This window comes from Lontra canadensis, unplaced genomic scaffold (assembly GCF_010015895.1).
Source record: "Lontra canadensis isolate GAN:19392208 unplaced genomic scaffold, GSC_riverotter_1.0 scaffold69, whole genome shotgun sequence".
Classification (NCBI taxonomy): domain Eukaryota; kingdom Metazoa; phylum Chordata; class Mammalia; order Carnivora; family Mustelidae; genus Lontra; species Lontra canadensis.
This window is the reverse complement of record NW_022631063.1, coordinates 4,058,022-4,077,673: the sequence shown is the minus strand read 5'-3', so window position 1 is coordinate 4,077,673 and position 19,652 is coordinate 4,058,022. Positions and strand designations below refer to the sequence as shown.

Sequence of the window (19,652 nt, the reverse complement as noted above, 5' to 3'; positions counted from 1 at the left end):
AAGAATAAGTATTGTGAAAATGTCTATGCTACCTAAAGCAATCTACACATTTAATGCAATTCCTATCAAAGTACCATCCATTTTTTTCAAAGAAATGGAACAAATAATGCTAAAATGTATATGGAACCAGAAAAGACCTCGAATAGCCAAAGGAATATTGAAAAAGAAAGCCAAAGTTGGCGGCATCACAATTCCGGACTTCAAGCTCTATTACAAAGCTGTCATCATCAAGACAGCATGGTACTGGCACAAAAACAGACACATAGATCAATGGAACAGAATAGAGAGCCCAGAAATAGACCCTCAACTCTATGGTCAACTAATCTTCAACAAAGCAGGAAAAAATGTCCAATGGAAAAAAGACAGCCTCTTCAATAAATGGTGTTGGGAAAATTGGACAGCCACATGAAGAAAAATGAAATTGGATCATTTCCTTACACCACACACGAAAATAGACTCAAAATGGATGAAGGACCTCAATGTGAGAAAGGAATCCATCAAAATCCTTGAGGAGAACACAGGCAGCAACCTCTTTGACCTCAACCGCAGCAACATCTTCCTAGGAACATCACCAAAGGCAAGGGAAGCAAGGGCAAAAATGAACTATTGGGATTTTATCAAGATCAAAAGCTTTTGCACAGCAAAGGAAACAGTTAACAAAACCAAAACACAACTGACAGAATGGGAGAAGATATTTGCAAATGATGTATCAGATAAAGGGCTAGTGTCCAAAACCTATAAAGAACTTAGCAAACTCAACACCCAAAGAACAAATAATCCAATCAAGAAATGGGCAGAGGACATGAACAGACATTTCTGCAAAGACGACATCCAGATGGCCAACAGACACATGAAAAAGTGCTCCATATCACTCGGCATCAGGGAAATACAAATCAAAACCACAATGAGATATCTCCTCACACCAGTCAGAATGGCTAAAATTAACAAGTCAGGAAATGACAGATGTTGGCGAGGATGCGGAGAAAGGGGAACCCTCCTACACTGTTGGTGGGAATGCAAGCTGGTGCAACCACTCTGGAAAACAGCATGGAGGTTCCTCAAAATTTACCCTAAAGATACAAACGTAGTGATCCGAAGGGGCACGTGCACCCGAATGTTTATAGCAGCAATGTCTACAATAGCCAAACTATGGAAAGAACCTAAATGTCCATCAACAGACGAATGGATAAAGAAGATGTGGTATATATACACAATGGAATACTATGCAGCCATCAAAAGAAATGAAATCTTGCCATTTGCGATGACGTGGATGGAACTAGAGGGTATCATGCTTAGCAAAATAAGTCAATCGGAGAAAGACAACTATCATATGATCTCCCTGATATGAGGGAGAGGAGATTCAATGTGGGGTGTTAAGGGGGTAGGAGAAGAGTAAATGAAACAAGATGGGATTGGGAGGGAGACAAACCATAAGTGACTCTTAATCTCACAAAACAAACTGCGGGTTGATGGGGGGAGGGGGTTTGGGGGGGGTGGTTATGGACATTGGGGAGGGTATGTGCTATGGTGAGTGTTGTGAAGTATGTAAACCTGGAGATTCACAGACCTGTACCCCTGGGGATAAAAATATATGTTTATAAAAAATAAAATTTAAAAAAAAGCACGAAATGTTACATAAATCCATTGAGGAGGAAAAATACTCTTAGCACCAGTGTTGTAGTTATTAAGTGGTTATTGAATGCCCTGTTGTACAAGACAAAGTGAATGCTTTAGATATGACATGGTCGTATCTCAGCTCACTTATTAAGTCATCCTGCAAAAAATACATGAATAGTACAGGTCAGTATAGGATTTAGCTTGAGAGTCATTTGTGAACATACACATAGTTTCAAATGAACTAACTCACTGGAAATTAATTTGATTAATGACTTAAATATGAAAATCAATTTTAAAATAGTCTATTACTCTCAAAAACTGTGAGAACCAATGATAAATTATTTGGGTGGCAAATTTCAAAGTAAAATTAAACTTGAATTTAAAAACAAAAAGGGAAGAATTCATTGGCCTTATTGGTTTTTTAAAAAAGATTTTATTTATTTATTTGAGAGACAGAATGAGTGAAAGAAAGAGCATTTGAGCAGAGGGAGAAGGAAGGGGCAGGGAAGAGGTGGGGGAGAGGGAGGGGAGATATAGAAGCAGATCCGGGGCTAGATCCAATCATTACCTGAATCATTACCTGAATGGAAGGCAGACACTTAATCAACTGAGCCACCTAGGTGCCCCACCTTATTGGTTTTTAAATCAACAAAAGTACTTGTTTAAGAATATTCTAGTTTCTCTGTTAATCCAATTTTTTAAGTATTTTATTAGAGATAGGTTCTTACCACATATCTGAAAGTCTTTGCTTTTCCTCTTTGAGTAATTGTGTTATTATTCCAATGAAATAAAGAATTCAGAGACATATCATCTTTGATTTCAACCATGAAAAATATAAGAATATATTGATAAAAGTACATAAAAATGGTTGTGAATGTTTTAATACCATTCTCATAGCTTTGATAAACAAAATAAAGAAAAATCAAGTAGGGACACTGATAATTTGAATAATGTAAATAATAAAAGTGAATGTCATGAATATATACATATTATCTCAAAATTTATACATGCAGAAAACTATTATTTTCAAGGGCCTGTGTATATATTTATATAAATTAACAATGTACTGGATAGTAAAATAAACTTCAACAAATTCAAAATAGAAGATATCATATAGGGTTATTATCTAATCACAATACAAGTAAGCTAGAAGTCAATAGTAAAATGAAAGAAAAAGTTCTAACCATTTGAAAATTAAGAAATTCCTTCCTAAACAAATATTGGGTTAAGGAGCAAATAAAATATGTAAGTAGTTATTTGGAAAATAAGAACATTTTCTGTCAGAATCTGTGGAATAGCACCAAACAGACATTGAATGTCAATATGGACAAGAATGATCAAGAAGGAATGAGGGGTGCCTGGGTGGCTCAGTCAGTTTAGCTTCTGACTGAGGTCATATCCTTAGGGTCCTACAATGGAACCCCAAGTCCAGCCCCTAGTATGAACCCCAGATGGGGCTCTGCCCTCAGAGGGGAATCTGTTTCCCCCCTGCCCCTCACCCTGCTGATTGCACATTCTCACTCTCTCTCTTTCTCTCAAATAAATAAATTAAATCTTAAAAAAAAAAATGAATGAAAGAACATGACAAAAAAACTTAGTTTGAGAAATTGGAAATTAAACAAAATGAAGGAAATATAAGTAGAGAAATTGATGGATTTTCAATGTAGCAGTTGATACTAGGATAGCAGGTGGTTCTTAGAAAAGAAAACCAATAAAATACGCAAACTTTGGTATGGTTGGCAAGATCCTAAGATGACACCAAAGATATCGCCCTTGCGTAATCCCCACCCCTGAGCGCAGTTGAAGCCTGTGGCAATGATGAGATGTCATCCTGTGATTATGTTATGTCTATGGCCAAAGGGAGATTATCCTCGGTGAGCCTGACATAATCAGAGGAAACATTTCAGAGTAGTTTTCTCCCAGTGGTCACATAAGTGTAACAGAGAGAGAGATGCTTAGGCGGCTCAGAAGAAAGACTGCATACGAGGGCCTATGAGTCAAGGGACTGTGGTGGTCTCTATTGGTTCAAGGCCATGAGCTAGCAGGACAGTAGGGACTTCAGTCTTAAAACTTCAAGAAAATGAACTCAGCCATCAGGTTGGTGGATCCTAAGCCTCAGATGGGAACTGCAGTCCCAGCCAACACCTTAGCTGTATCTCAGTGAGACCCTGAGTACGGAATCTATGTAGTGCCTGACCTACAGAAACGGTGAGATAATAAACTGGTTTTGTTTTAAGCTGCTAAGTTTGTGGCAATTTGATACCCAGCAGGCGAGAACTAATTTATTTGGCAAATATTACATGTTAAGGAAACTCAAATAACTTTCTGTTTCTAAAGAGCAGTTGAAGTGCGATAAGAACACAAACACTCCACTAGAGAAATAGGCAAAAAACAGGGACAATTGACAGAAGAAAAACATAATTGAGATGAACCTTAAAATGATTAACCTTAATTTTAATAAATTAACATTAAAGTAACCATAAAGTACTTTGTACATTCCACTTTGGCCAATAAAAAAGGGGGAAAAAGCAGCAAAGGAAAAGAAAAAAAAAGCCCAGATAAATAATGCATTATGCTGATGAAGGGTTTCTGTGAGACAGAGACTTAACACAAATCTCAGAATATATCTCCTAGTAAATGTTTAGTGAGTAAATGAATATTGGACATAGAGCTAGTAGGGAAAGTAACTTAAAAGCCTGGTTATACGTGAGTGGTTTCTCTATATCCAAGGTGGGAGTAGGTATTACTTTTGCTTCTCCCATCCTTGGCCAGAGACAATCAAGGATTTTTCTAGACATAGACCCAGAATCTATGACTCGGTGCACACCTCCCAGCCATACTCACCCTGAGCTTCTATTGCCTTATCTATTCCTGAGTCCAGGTTTGTCCCTGCATGGCCTTCTTATCATTTTCTTGTTTTTCTTCCTAAAGATTTTATTTATTTATTTGACAGAGCAAGAGCAAGAGAAGGAACACAAGCAGAGGGAGTGGGAGAGGGAGAAGCAGGCTTCCCGCTGAGCAGGGAGCCCAATGCAGGGCTCGATCCCATGACCCCGGGATCATGACCTGAACTGAAGGCAGATACCTAAGGACTGAGCCACCCAGGTGCCCTGCCTTCTTACCATTTTCTTTTCTTTTTCCTTTTTTCTTACCATTTTCAATATCACATCTCTCTTGTACCATTTCAAATCCTAAAAGACTATGAGTTACAGAACATTACGTTACATTACAACAAGAACTTGCCTCCTCGGCCTTCATCTTTCTCCCAGGGTTGAAGTCTTGTCTCCACAGAACGTAGGTTGGAAATCTCACTTCTGTAATAATGACAGATACTCACCTTTTATTGCAAGATGAATATTAGACATTTACATGATTCTTGATTGAGAATTTAACAGTACAATTCATTATCTGCAAAAACAGTTTCTTTAAATTCTAAAGTACATCAATGACTAAGCACACAGTGTTTTTACATACAACTTGTAAGAATTAAATGCTTGTGTCCTCTCTTGTTTTTATTTGAAAGGTCTTGGTGCCCTTATTTATTAACTTTTTTTGTATTTTAATCGATTTCTAATACATTGATTACTTAGTTCATTAATTTCAAACTTACTTATTAACGTTCTTTATGTAGCTCATCAATCCAAACCCTTCTTGCCTCCCATGGATGGCCTAGGCACACTTCAGCTCAGTCATTTCTGCCTCTGTTTTATTTTAGTTGTTTTTCTTTTCTCTCTTACACTAATACTCATGTATTTACATCATGTGTAAAAAGCACTGACATTTCTTTCTGGTTAGGGTATGTTTTGCTTTGTTTTGTTTATTTTTTTAAGCAGGAATGAGCAAAATTTAAGTCACTTTATCTGCCATTATTATGGCTTGAACGTTGGGGCAAGTTTCCCTGACTGGCATGAGAATCAGGGTCTATCCTGCCATGAGATGGCTTACCAGGGTTTCTTGGCAAAATGTTGATTTAGGAAGTTATGTAAGCCAAAGAGGAATAGTATTTTTTTAATCTAATTTGTAATCATGTCCCACTCCCAAAAGGTATACAAATTCCTTCTAAATCCCAGACATTAAACAGCTTCATTTTGAAACATGATAGATACTTACATAAAAATGTGACTTGAGGGCTCTTGTCCCAGCATGCATTCCTTGTTGGCAGTCCTGCACCATCACTTTGGCATGAGCCACACCTGTAACTCATCAACTACGATTTCTAGTTTAGGTTTTCTCCAAAGAGGTCAGAGATCTTAAGAACCTTATAAAGCAGCCTGGATTAGGCATTCTTCCAGAAATGCATATACCCAGTCGCCTCCTTTTTTTTTTTTTTTTTAGCAATTATTCATGACCAATTTTATGACAGATTTTTTTTCATGTGTATGTATATGTGTGGGGAATTTGCCTTCATTAAATTTATACAATGATTTCAATTTAGTTTTTATGGATATAACAAAACCATCTTTTCATTTTATCAACTTATGTAAAAGTGAATTATATAATTACAGTAATTTAAAGTAGTACATTGATTTGAAAACAAACATAACTTCTTTTTTTTTTTTAAAGATTTTATTTATTTCTTGGACAGAAATCACAAGTAGGCAGAGAGGCAGGCAGAAGGAAGTGGGGGAAGCAGGCTCCCTGCTGAGCAGAGAGCCAGATGTGGGACTCGATCCCAGGACTCTGGGATCATGACCTGAGCCGAAGGCAGAGGCTTAACCCACTGAGCCACCCAGGCGCCCCAAACATGACTTATTCTTGATAAGCAAACAACTCACTTGGTGAAAGCAGAAATGCACAGGTGTGATAGAATGTAGCCGATCATTTGAATGATTTTAGCACACCAAGAGCATGGGTCATTGTGTTCTTACAGAGAAAGTGCCAACCACTGTTCTTGCAGTAAGTCAATTAGAATAGAGATAGGTTAGATAAAAAGCAGTATGTGCCCAAAGGGTGGGGCAGATAAAGTGAGGAAGGGGATTTAGATGAGAGTAATTATTATTCTTCCACAATGATGGGCAAAAATAACCACTGTGAGCAACAGCCTGAGAGCATTAAGAAGTTCACCTTGGTTAAAACACAACTTCTGTGAAGGATAGATTCAGGAAATTTAGTTGGAGTGCTAAGTGGAGACAAAACAAAACAAAACAAAACAAAAGCTTCATTTGGCAATAATATATGAAACAGAGGTATTCATTCACCAAATAGGAATTTGGAAGATGAGACTGAGAGACGGGTTATTTCAAAGGTAGAATTTAACAAATTTGACTTTAGATTACTGTCAATATTAGAAAACAGTAAGAACAAAGGAGAGTTTGAGTCTGTTTGCTCAAAGAATGATATTGCAAACAACCAGCATCAAACTTGGTTAAAGAAGGGGTGCCTGGGTGGCTCAGTGGGTTAGGCCTGCCTTCGGCTCAGGTCGTGGTCTCAGGGTCCTGGGATTGAACCCCGCATCAGGCTCTCTGCTCGGCGGGAAGCCTGCTTCCCTCTCTGTCTCTGCCTACCTCTCTGCCTGCTTGTGATCTCTCTCTCTCTGTCAAATAAATAAATAAAATCTTAAAAAAAAAAAAAAAGACAGCCACCAAAATGTTTAAAAAAAGAAAGAAGAAAACTTGGTTAAAGGAATAGGTTAGGATAGGAGAAAAAAAAGTCATGACTGAGAGCATGTTGAGTCTGAGTAACATTAGGCACACCTTTACTTTCTTACAATAGTTCAGGCAGACTATAGAATATACTTGTATTGCTTGAGAAGTATTTGGAAATTAATTTGTAAGCATGTGTGGGATCACTTGTCTATACCTAGTAACTGGCAACATATTACAAAGTTGGGTTGTACAGAAGAATAGCTGATGTTCAAGAATATTCCTAAGAATGAAGTTTGATATATTGGCAATAGCACTCTCATCTGTAGAAAATTTGAACTAGTTAGACCTGGAGTAATTCTGTGAATATAAAAAAAAAAAATGTAGCAATTTATTTTATCATTATCCACACAAGACACATCAGAGGAGGATATTTATGGAGGCAACCAGGAAGCATTTGATAAAATTAATTGCATATTATTTTAGGTTCACATCTTTTTACCTTTTTTTAAAGATTTTATTTATTTATTTGACAGAGAACTCAAGAGCAGAAACATAAGCAGGAGGAGTAGGAGAGGGAGAAGCAGGCTTCCTGCTGAGCAAGGAGCCCGAGGTGGGGGTCCATCCCAGGACCCTGGGATCATGACCCAAGCCGAAGGCAGAGGCTTACCTTCTCACTCACAGTGGCTGATTGGAAATCTGAAATCTAGGTGACTAATAACGGTACTTAGGAATGGATACTAAGTTTGATATGGAGGCTGATATTTGGTACCATAACTGAAGAACTGTGGTAAACAAAAGGTGGATTTGTCCAAAATTTTTAAAGACTTCCCAAGTATTACTTTAAAAAATCTCCCTGTGAGCTGGGTGCTATATGTAAGCGATGAATCACTGAATTGTACTCCTGAAACCAATATTACACTAGATATTAACTAAAATTTAAATAAAAACTTGAAATAAAACAACCAAAATTTCCCTGTGATTTGAAGTAAAACTATATAAAAAGGGGTTTTATTATTGCTTGCACAGAAGTTACTGTTGTGACATTTGCTTTATAACAAATATGTAATTAGTTTGGCAGAATTACTGTAAACAAAAATTAAATAGAACTCATGTCTACAGCTACCAAAGAGCTAGCTTATTACAGCTGATGAAACAATTTCTGTGAAGATACTGAATATTTATATTATACAAAATTCCATAGTTTGTGGTATGAACAGTTCTCTTTGCTTTTTGTTTTTCACTTCAAGATCGAATTCTAGATTCTCTTCACTTGTTAGACTAAACTTGCTATTTTTTCCAATGGATTATTTTCAGTTTTAAATTGATGGAAAAATGGTAAGAGAGTCAGTATATTGTTTTAGAAACAGTGTGATTGCCCAGAAGACAGAGCATGGACTTTGGGCTCAGGAGTAATTTTCTCAAATATTGGCTTTCTCATTTACTGGTTATATGATGTTAGACAAATTACTTAACCTGGCTGACCCTTAGCTCCCTCATCTGCAAAATGAGAACAATTACACTAACTTTCCTTCCCCCTCACCCTCCCTCTTGGGGCTTCTCTAATTCAGTGGTTGGCTTAGTACCAGTTCCGGATGACCGTTTGTAACTTCATAATGTAACAATTTGATTTCACACGAAAATTGTGAGTAATGGAAAAGGAGAGAACACAGATAATTTTCTTATTTCCCTTTCTTATTCAACCCTCTTTTCTTCATAGCACCAATTCTTCTTTTTTCTAAACTATTTGTTACTGAAATTAAAGGGGTGTACTTTTTATGTCTATCTCATGCCCAGAAACTTAATGAAAGCAGTAGCTCCTCAGAAGGCAGCACTGTAGACATTGGTGCACCAGCAGAAGAACAGCCTGTAGTGGAACCCGAGGAAACCCTTGAACCTGAGGCCTGTTTCACTGAAGGTAAGAAAATGGCCTTTATGTTAATCTTGGAATGGAATAGAACATTTAGTAGATATATGACAGTGACCTCCAATATGCTAACAGTTTTAAAATCTGTGGTTATTTTTGGTTAACTCTGCCCATTATGTATAAAGATCACAAACATGGAGAAAACTATTTTTAACGTAATCAAAACTAGTAATTTGTATTTTTAAAAATAAAATCGTGATTTCACAAGGAGTGGCGTCTTAAACACTAATCATAATTCTCATACACAGAATTTGCCTTAAAAATAACTTTCTGGAGGTGCCTGGGTGGCTCAGTGGGTTAAAGCCTCTGCCTTCAGTTCAGGTCATGATCCCAGGGTCCTGGGATGGAGCCCTGCATCAGGCTCTCTGCTCAGCGGGGAGCCTGCTTCCCACCCACCCCCCGCCTGCTTCTTTGTCTACTTGTGATCTCTGTCAAATAAATAAATAAAATCTTAAAAAAAAATAACTTTCGGATTACTAAAGTTAAATGACTGGCAAATATAAACTGTATTTTTTAGCAAAATCATCATTTTCCAAAGCTTATTGGACAAAGCAGGAAATAAACACAGCCCCATACCCAATACCTGAACAGAACCTATTTGAGCCTGGTACAATATGGACAATAGTTTTAAGAGCTTTTTTTTCCTCATGATTAGCATTTCCCATGGTCTGATTTTCTCAGGATTTTGAGTTTTGAAGATATGAATATATTTGCATTTTCTCTACTTAGTGATCTCTTCTTCATAGGCCTGATGTATGTTGTCTCCCTCTATTTCCCAGTATAAATTCCACATATCACTCAAGGTCCTTCTCAAAATTACCTTCATCTGATCGTGGTGGAAGAGAGCCTATTATTCCTTATTATTCCTCTCAACAGCTATTAGTAAACATACCCATTTAATTCACTTGATAACTTTTTGTATATTATCTCAGGAGAGCTCTTCTCTTTCTGTTTTGAACTGTTGTATGTATTATACTGTCTTTTTTCCTCTGTCCTTTCCTTCCTTCCCTTTTCCCTCTTCTTCCAGCATACTTGACTTTTTCTTTTTTTTTCTTTTGTGTCTTTTGAGGATCTTTTGGTTGGGGGGGTGGGGTTTGGGGTTGTTTTGTTTTGTTTTGCCCTGAGGTGGGCTTCCTGAGTTTATATATATTTTTGAAAACAAGAATTTAAGGTTCTTGATGGCAAGGTCCACGTGCTGTACCTTTTTTCTTTTTGCCTTAAAAAAATGTTATTTGTGGGGCACCTGGGTGGCTCAGTGGTTTAAGCCTCTGCCTTGGGCTCAGGTCATGATCCCAGGGTCCTGGGATCGAGCCCCGCATTGGGCTCTCTGCTCAGCAGGGAGCCTGTTTCCCTTCCTCTCTCTCTGCCTGCTTGTGATCTCTCTCTCTCTGTCAAATAAATAAATTAAAAAAAAATGTTATTTGTATCCTCCATGGTGCTCACAATGGTAATCACGGATGGTTTGAATGAGTAAAAGCAGTATAAGGAAGGTAATGACAAATCAAAGCAAAGCCAAGCAATCACATTTTTATGGATGAAATTAATTTTCAAAATTATATGAGCTCTTCTAGAAACACCACAAGAAAACAAAACAGTAACAAACCCAGCATTGTTGGGGGAGAGCTACATCATTATTCCATAACCTCTTTAAAAGGGAAGTTCGCTCTTTATAACTAATCTCATTTTGAACTCCTCTAGAGTGACTTCAGCAGAGAGCAGTAGCATGACATAGTACAGGGCAAAGCTACCTTACATTTGTTTGTACTTTACAGAGTTCTTATTCGGACAAGAAGAGTCAAAGCAGAAAAAGCAGGTAGTATTAGCCAGCGAACTGTTTAAGGAGGCTGAATAATTTTCACAGCCTCATACAGCTAATGAACGTGCTCTTACTACACAGGCTTAGAGTTATCCTAGCAAGATGGAGATGGTAATTGTAGTGAGAAGATGAATCAGGGACATGCTAAAGAGTATTACTGAAGCAGCAGAAGTTACTTCATCTACTCCTCTTTGAACACTATACTTGCAGGCTGTGTACAAAGATTTAAATGTTGTCAAATCAGTGTGGAAGAAGGGAGGGGGAAACAATGGTGGAATCTGAGAAGAACGTGTTTCCGAATAGTTGAACATAACTGGTTTGAGACCTTCATTGTCTTCATGATTCTGCTTAGTAGTGGTGCACTGGTAAGTGACTATTAAGCAAAAGTGGTACAATACTAAGTTTACGATAATCTAATACTAATGACTTATTAATCCTTTCTATTACATTGTTTTAGTATTCAATACATTTTCTTCCCCAAAACCCTCATCCTGCATCCATTTTCATTTTCACGATGTCAACTATTAACTCTGATAAGCCTCATTATCTCTACTTAGGACTTCTTCGTTAAATATATATACATCTCTAAATCCATCCATCCATCCATCCATCCATTCATTCACTTAGCACCCACCCATCCACCCCCTCACTCTTCTGTCTCTAACACATTTTGCATTACCTCCACATCCTATCTTCCAGATTATAGACTTAATGTTTTAACTATGAATTTCTGGATTTATTTCTACTACGTATACATACAGTTCCTAATAATTTATTTATTAAGTTTTGCTTATTATTATGTAACCTAGAAAATTTGTCCCTCCCGCTTATTCATTATAACTAGAGAATACAAATATTCAATTACCCACATTTTAAGAAGAAGGTAAGAATGACAACTCAGTGTAGTTAATGGAATTCCAGTGATGGAGTATATGTAACTTCTGAATTCTGATGAATATTGCTTCTGAATGGTATTGTTATTACCTCCTTATGGACAGTCAATAAGTCCTTAGGGACCACTTCTCTGTCCCTTTTAAATTGTGTCCACTATTCTTATGCTACTCAGGAAACAAGGAATATGAATATTGGTAACAAAAAATATTGGGCAGCATGCCTAACTGATTCATTTAAAGATTGCTTTCTCTTTTTACAATGGTTTTTACATCAAATTAATTTATATTTGTACGAAAATCACTTACAAATATATAAAGCATAACATATAGATAACATTTTAGAGAAACACTGACACAAATATACTTAAGCTATAAGACAGATAGATAGGTGACAGACAAAATGAGCTTATCTAATTGAAATACAATCACTTAAGTTTCTTTAATGTACATTTATAATTAGAACTATATTTATGAATTAGTTTGACTTGTTTAGGAAACAGTTCTTGATGTCATATCCTGATGGTGCTACCCCAACTTTTCCTTTTATGTCATTTCTTTTGCTTTCTCCTGTTGATTATTTGCCATAAAAAAGAGGTTGAAGCAATAAAAAATGGAGGTTTATATTTTTCATAAAGCAGAAGTTATAAATAAGCCTATATTTCCCATATTTCTCTGATAACATAAACTTTCTCTGCATGCCACTTTATACAAGAAATAGTCTTTTGTCCCTGAAACAAATGTGAGATTTAGATGTAAAGTATAAACAGAAGTTCATACATAGTATTAGTAGAATACATATCATAATCTAAATGAAATATATTTCTATCTTATCATTATCATACCATATCTCTGCTGAGAAATATAAACTATCAACAAAATGAAGGGGAGAGAGGGGGAAAATGAGGCCAAATATACAGTAAAATTGGACAATGTGAGGATTGATTATAACTTCTGCTTTATGAAAAATATAAACCTCCATTTTTTATTGCTTCAACCTCTTTTTATGGCAAAAAATCAACAGGAGAAAGCAAAAGAAATGACATAAAAGGAAAAGTTGGGGCAGCACCATCAGGATATGACATCAAGAACTGTTTCCTAAACAAGTCAAACTAATTCATAAAAACTATGCCTTTACCTCTTTCTTCTGGCTATAATGTAAATGGAGAGTATAACTTTCCCCTGATTCATTAAAAGATCTTTGAGAGGAAAAAAGTATAAAAAATTTAAAAAATAGCAATACCTACTACTCCTCTGCCCTCCTAGCCCAATGGAATGTCATATCTGTGTGTGTGTATATATATATATATATATATATATATATATATATATATATATATAAAGAGAGAGAAATATGTTTATATATTATATATAAATATTACATATATAATAAAAATCAGGGAAATTTTTAAAAAATAAAATCAAGGAATATATATGTGTATATGTGTGTGTATATATGTATGATCATATATATACATATATGATCAGAAAAATAACTTAGAAGGTATAATAGTTTTAGAAAGCTAAAATATATAACTTTTCTTTATAGGCATTTGAAGACATATATATTGATCAGCGAAAGACAATTAAGACAATGTTGGAATATGCTGACAAGGTTTTCACTTACATTTTCATTCTGGAAATGCTTCTAAAATGGGTAGCATATGGCTATCAAACATATTTTACCAATGCCTGGTGTTGGCTGGACTTCTTAATTGTGGATGTAGGTATCCTGTGTATCTTTGTCTTTATCACAGTAGTTTGTCTGGCTCGTATACTAATTCTAGAAGAGAGAATCTGGACAGTATGCTATGGTGACAGGAAATGCGACTTAACTCTAATTCACTGAATGGTAGTGTTATAATAAGAAATAAACTTAGTATTGGTTTGGCATTGAGGGGATGGGATCTATGGTGGTTGTCTAGGGTGGGAAGGAGTAAAACAATACAGCAGCTTGTAGGGAAAGTGGTGAAATAGGGTATGTTGCTTAAATTCCTTTCTATAGAGATTTTGTCATTTTGTAATAATAATATTTTATTTTTCATTGCTCTACTTTAATTATTTCATAAGGATCCGTGTATCTCTAAAAAATGCAAAAGAAATTATAGCACATTGCAAGTAATATAAAAAGTATATTTAAGTATAAGGTAAAAATATACTGAAAAATAGAAAATTTTGCCAAAATAGTGTCCAATGTATGTGAAACTGTCCAATACTAGCCACTTTCAAACCAAAGAAATTATAATTCTGGATATGAAGTTTTGGTACATTCCTTATTTAGAGAATTTGATACCTAATATTTTCATTTCTTAGTACTCTCATATTTCATACAAGATAAGTAAATTCATTGATTTATTTACTTGGCAAATATTTGTTGATTATCCATTTTCAGCCAGGTAACCACAGCAGAAGCTGTAAATTAGTATAGAAAAATCTAAGGAAGTTTCATGATGGAATTATTTATTAAGTTACATTGTTTACATAAGAATAAACTTTAGAGAAAACACAGGTGTTAGCAAGACAAACAAAAACTCACCTTCAAAAAAACTGTGAAATCGGGGCACCTGGGTGGCTCAGTGGGTTAAGCCTCTGCCTTCAGCTCAGGTCATGATCTCAGGGTCCTGGGATCGAGCCCTGCATTGGGCTCTCTGCTCAGCAGGGAGCTTGCTTCTCCCTCTATCTCTCTGCCTGCCTCTCTGCCTACTTGTGTTCTCTCTCTCTCTGTGAAATAAATAAATAAAATCTTAAAAAAAAAAACAAACTGTGAAATCAATGTGACAAGTTATTAATTTTTGAGAGTATCAATTATAATTAGTTGAACATACAGTGTAGGATTGAGATTTCTTGCTTTTGTATTTTATCACTAGCCATACAAAGCCCTAAATTCACCACAATTTAATAAAATAAAAGGATTGACCAATAACCTTTTCTTACACCTGAATTTCTTCCTTTTTAAAATTAATTTTTATCTGGTTTGTCTAACTAATTGCTCTACTAATAAATTTGTTTAACAGTAAATAAATTATATGACATTTAAGGTTTTTTATTCAACTACCTCTAATTAACATCCTGAAAGCTACTTTTTTTGCATCAAGCTGAAAATACTTGCTTAAAATTTTAAAAGCTTTATGGGAAATATGCAACCATTTATCTTCTGAGTAATTATAAGCAAAATTCATATTTATTATACTATATTATATAGTAAATTGATGATTTTATTTATTTCCTTATTTATTGATGCAGGTTTCATTGGTCAGTTTAACAGCTAATGCCTTGGGTTACTCAGAACTTGGTGCCATCAAATCTCTCAGGACACTGAGAGCTCTGAGACCTCTAAGAGCCTTATCACGATTTGAAGGGATGAGGGTAAGGAAAATGAAAGAACCTGAAGTATTACATATAGTAAAAATTAAACTAATTACATTAAATTCTATAAGAGGAAAACCCATGCATGCAAAAGGAATGGCAAATCCTTGCAAAATTGCTACTTTATCATTTTATCTGTTGCATATTTACTTCTGGGTGATATGCAAGAGAACTTGGGCCTCCCTTGAAATGATGTAATATCATTTATCTGCTGTGCTCATGAAAATGACTTTATTTCCTAATCCATCTTGGGAGTTTCCTTACAAAAAAAAAAAAAAAACAGATGCACTATTAAAATACTGTGTGTAATGATATGATAATAATCCACTGAAGTTAAGTCTACGTTATATGCTTCTCATTTGTGATGACCTAAATTGTACTTAATGAGTTTTACCAAAAATAATGTGAATCACACATGTGCCTAAGTGTAAAAGTAAAGGAAAACCATTTTTAAATATCAAAATTTTGTCTGTATAATGCCAAAGTTTGCATTATTTGAATATTCAAGCGTAGCTATTAAATATTGACTGAATTTTGAACTTTTTAAAAAGGTTATGTTTAATGTAGCCTCAATTTATAACTGCCTTAATCTTTTTAATTTATATAGATAGTAATACTAACTTAAAGATTATATGTAAATCCACCCAATTCTTCATGACAATAAATAAAACATTTGTAATAGAATGAACAGAAAATATAATTTTGACTCATTACTATAAATGATTCATAAATTAAGCATAACTCAGATTTCACTTGAGTTACAGAAAATGTTATACTTTTCCTTTCAAGGAAATGTTCTACCATTCCCTATGATTCATTACAAATTAGAAATGTTGTCATTATTGACCTATTATTATTTCCCATGCCTTATTAAAATTCATGAAGCATTGATATATAAGATGTATAACATAGAAAAGGAGTTCCTTTTTTTAAAAAAAGTCTTTTTTTTTTTTTTTGCCAAAACAAAGCTGCTTAGTAGGTGTGATTCTAATAGAAAAACATTGCTTTTTTTCTGCCTAAAATTTAGTTGTTTATGGAAACTTAGCTGTATTGAAGGCTTCCAATTATATCTTCTAGGTTGTTGATAGCCTTACCTGTTCTTTTAAAATAAGATTTATTGTAAATGTCACTTTTTATGAACATGAGACTTGTCTTTATTTTCCCTAACATATATAGAAAGTTTTTCCTCATTAGAAACAATTTAACACAATATAATGCAGTCTTATTTTATTTCTCACAGAGATCTTCACATTTTTACTAATATGTTAAAGGAAATTCTCTCCAGGGTATGTAAAAATTAAGTTTATTTTCCAGTTAAAATGTCACTTTCTTTTGTTTCAGACTGGCCGTTTCAGTTCTTAAGAAAAATATTATTTTTATACATTCTACTTGAAAACATATTGCCTGAATCAAAGTGATACCTTTTAAATGCCTTTTGAAATCTGAACAATGCTAAGTATTTGAAGCGGTTATAAACATTTTGAATTTAACCTTTTGAAAATGTACTAAATCCATGATTCAAATGGCCAGATATTCCCATGTTTAATACTTTATTTCCATAACAACATTGGTCTTGTGGGTCTACCTTTGATTTTTACAGAAATAACTTTATCTATAATTATTGATCGATAATGCTTTTTATATATGTAAGGAGAGGTTAACTTTTGCAACTGAGAATGTTAAAAACATAAACTTCTTATTGATGCTGATAGGAGATGAACTCTTCTTTAAATTATAGGATTTATGAATATGGTTACTTACCTCTTGTTATAGCATATACATAACCCTAAAATGGCTGATCGTTACAACACGTTTGGCATTGTAGAGACAAAATCACCTGATTCTTGATTCTATTTCTGTGTTTCTAGTGTTTGGATTTTTTTTTTTTAACTTTCTAAAAATGTAAACATGGATGATGGTGAGGATAGACGTAATAATGATGACTATAATTGGGAAGTGATATTTGAATATATTCAGAAACTCTCATTTTATTCTTTTCCCTAGCAGCATAAAATCACAATAGCTGTGTCAGAGTGTAAATCAAGCACTCATTTTATTTTTGTTGACTTGTCACTTTTTCAAGCATGTGCTTTTATGCAACATTACCAAATGAAGCATGTTGTGTAGTGCTTGATAAGAAGTTAGAAAGTAATAAATTATCATCACGTTGCACTTTATGTTTTGCATGTTTTATGCCCATTTCTGGCTGACAGCTTTTAAACATTTATTGTATTTCAAATTTCCAGTCCAAATTTTTCAACTTGTAAAATTGAACTGAGTGAATTGATGTTGTGAATATCGAGAGTAAAATAAAATTTGTACTTAAATTTGTATTTTAATTTTCCTAATCTAAGAAATCTTAGATACCTTCTTTTTCAAAAGAACTCAAGTCTTGATAGGGAAACAGACAGAGACCATCATATACATAAAGTAACACCAAATGTTCTGTCATATCAGATTTCTAACTAATAACAAACTATATATTTCTATTTTATATAGGATAATCTTGCTCCAACTTGGATGGGGTGGAGCGCTGGTTCCTCCCCTCAGCCCTTTATTATGGGTACTGTATTACCCCTTTTGCTACCTTTCATCCTTTCACTGTGACTTTGTGTAGTGGGATGAGGGAGGGATTGGGAAGGGTACTATTGCACCACAGTAGGGAAAATACACTCTACTCTAATCCCCTACTTTCGATTGTCTTAAATTTTCTTTTGAGAAAAATACCTTTGTGAATTTACCCTCTGTGGATCTGAACACCAACTGTTGATATTTTTATTACGTTTCACTGAATATGATTTAGTTCTATGTATATGGAGTCTATCCATTTATGGGGAGATTTTCTGATCGGTGAGGGTGGGGGTTTAGGAATGAATGCGTGAAAACTTAAACTTGTTGATTGATGATACTGTTTGAGGCATAAAACCCCTTGCCATTTTTTACACTGGTCTGGGGCCTGAAAACGGCCATCCAGATACCAGCAGTCAATTCCCAGCCTTGTTGATATGTGTGAGCAGATGCTGGGGTTCAATATTCCAGCTTTCATAAGACTGGTATTGATTACGTGACCATATTCATTTTTATTAAGTGAAAATTTATAAGGGTTGTTTTCAAAATGTAATAAGGTAAAAATATATTAAGAGTTGAGTCAGCACATGTGATTTGTGTTTTAAATGGGGAAAAGTTAATATAAAGAGATCCACATGTTTGAATTTTACAGACCAGAATACCTACCTAGAAATAAAACAGAAACATTTTACCATATAGAATTTAATGTATAAACTCATTTCTTAGAGCCCAAATAACTTTCCAGGATCTTAGAAGATATCACAATGCAAACATAAATATAAATGAATCTATATTTTGTTTATTCTTGAAGTTTAAAAATAATATAAAAGGAGAGTTTTTATTCTTAAGAGAGATGACATTGGAGATTTTGTTTGGGTAATTGTATCATATCTTTCAAAGATAATTATCTTAAACTCCACAACACAAATGTAATCATTAGACTTTTTAAAAGATTCCATTATTTTTCATACTTAAAAATGTGTCATTTTGTTTTGACTGCTTTTGATTTTTATTCATTTAGCTTTTGCATTTAGGTTAAAGAAGCATTAGAATCCATGAGTAGTAGTATTTGAAGTTTAAAGATAATTTGCTCGGACAAGACATTTCTATCTGTATCAAAATTCCTAACATTAGTTTGCATACTTAATTGTCAATCCTTCATTTTGTGTTGATTTAATAAAATACAGATAATGAATCAGATATGGGAAGAGTTTTTATAAGAATGGATTGTGGTAGAATAGAGAAATTCAACTGATGATGTTTTGCAAAACATTTGTGAGAAGAAGCAACCTCTAGTATTAATTTATTAAGACAGATCCTTCCTTAGACATCTTCTTTTCTGCATTCTGAAACCTCAGTCTGTTCTTTCCAATTTATTCAGGCCATTGCTTCCCAGTGCCTTTACCTCATGGGAACCAATTACTGCCGTTCCCTAGAACCTGAAAAGAATTAATACACCTCCCTCTGTGCTAAACCAAGAAATGGCTTGGGACTCTTGGGAAGAGACAATTCCTTTCTCTGAACTCTGTTGCTCCATTTAAGAAATTTTAAATATGATGGACCTTTGTATAGTAAATTTCCCAATACTTATGCGAAATGTTTTCCAACATTTAGTTCTTTTATCTTCATAAAAGTAAACCTTTTCTCTAGACCAAATGTATGCCAACATTGCAAATCATTTCCTGAAAGACACTGCTTCAGAGTACTTACTTGCATTATGAATTACAGAGAGTTCATTTTAACACAAAACTAATCCCCAAAGCAAACTGCTCAGACTTATTGGCTAACCCCCAATTTTTTTGTTGTGCTGGGCTCTTTATTCTCATCTCATATCCAAAGTAACATTAAAAATTATGTTTTCATCAATAAATGCTTACTTAGTTAAT

The 19,652-nt window shown here is 34.6% G+C and overlaps 1 protein-coding gene across 8 annotated transcripts in view; it reads left to right on the top strand.

The window, feature by feature from the left end:
- LOC116880907 (sodium channel protein type 1 subunit alpha) overlaps positions 1–19,652 on the top strand; it is a 152,539-nt gene that overhangs the window by 116,277 nt on the left and 16,610 nt on the right. For all 8 annotated transcript variants that reach the window (XM_032880360.1, XM_032880359.1, XM_032880353.1 and 5 more), the window contains 4 exons: positions 8,997–9,117; positions 11,153–11,307; positions 13,382–13,555; positions 15,076–15,198. In XM_032880360.1, coding sequence (XP_032736251.1) covers positions 8,997–9,117; positions 11,153–11,307; positions 13,382–13,555; positions 15,076–15,198 — 573 coding nt within the window. The remainder of the gene's footprint in view (positions 1–8,996; positions 9,118–11,152; positions 11,308–13,381; positions 13,556–15,075; positions 15,199–19,652) is intronic.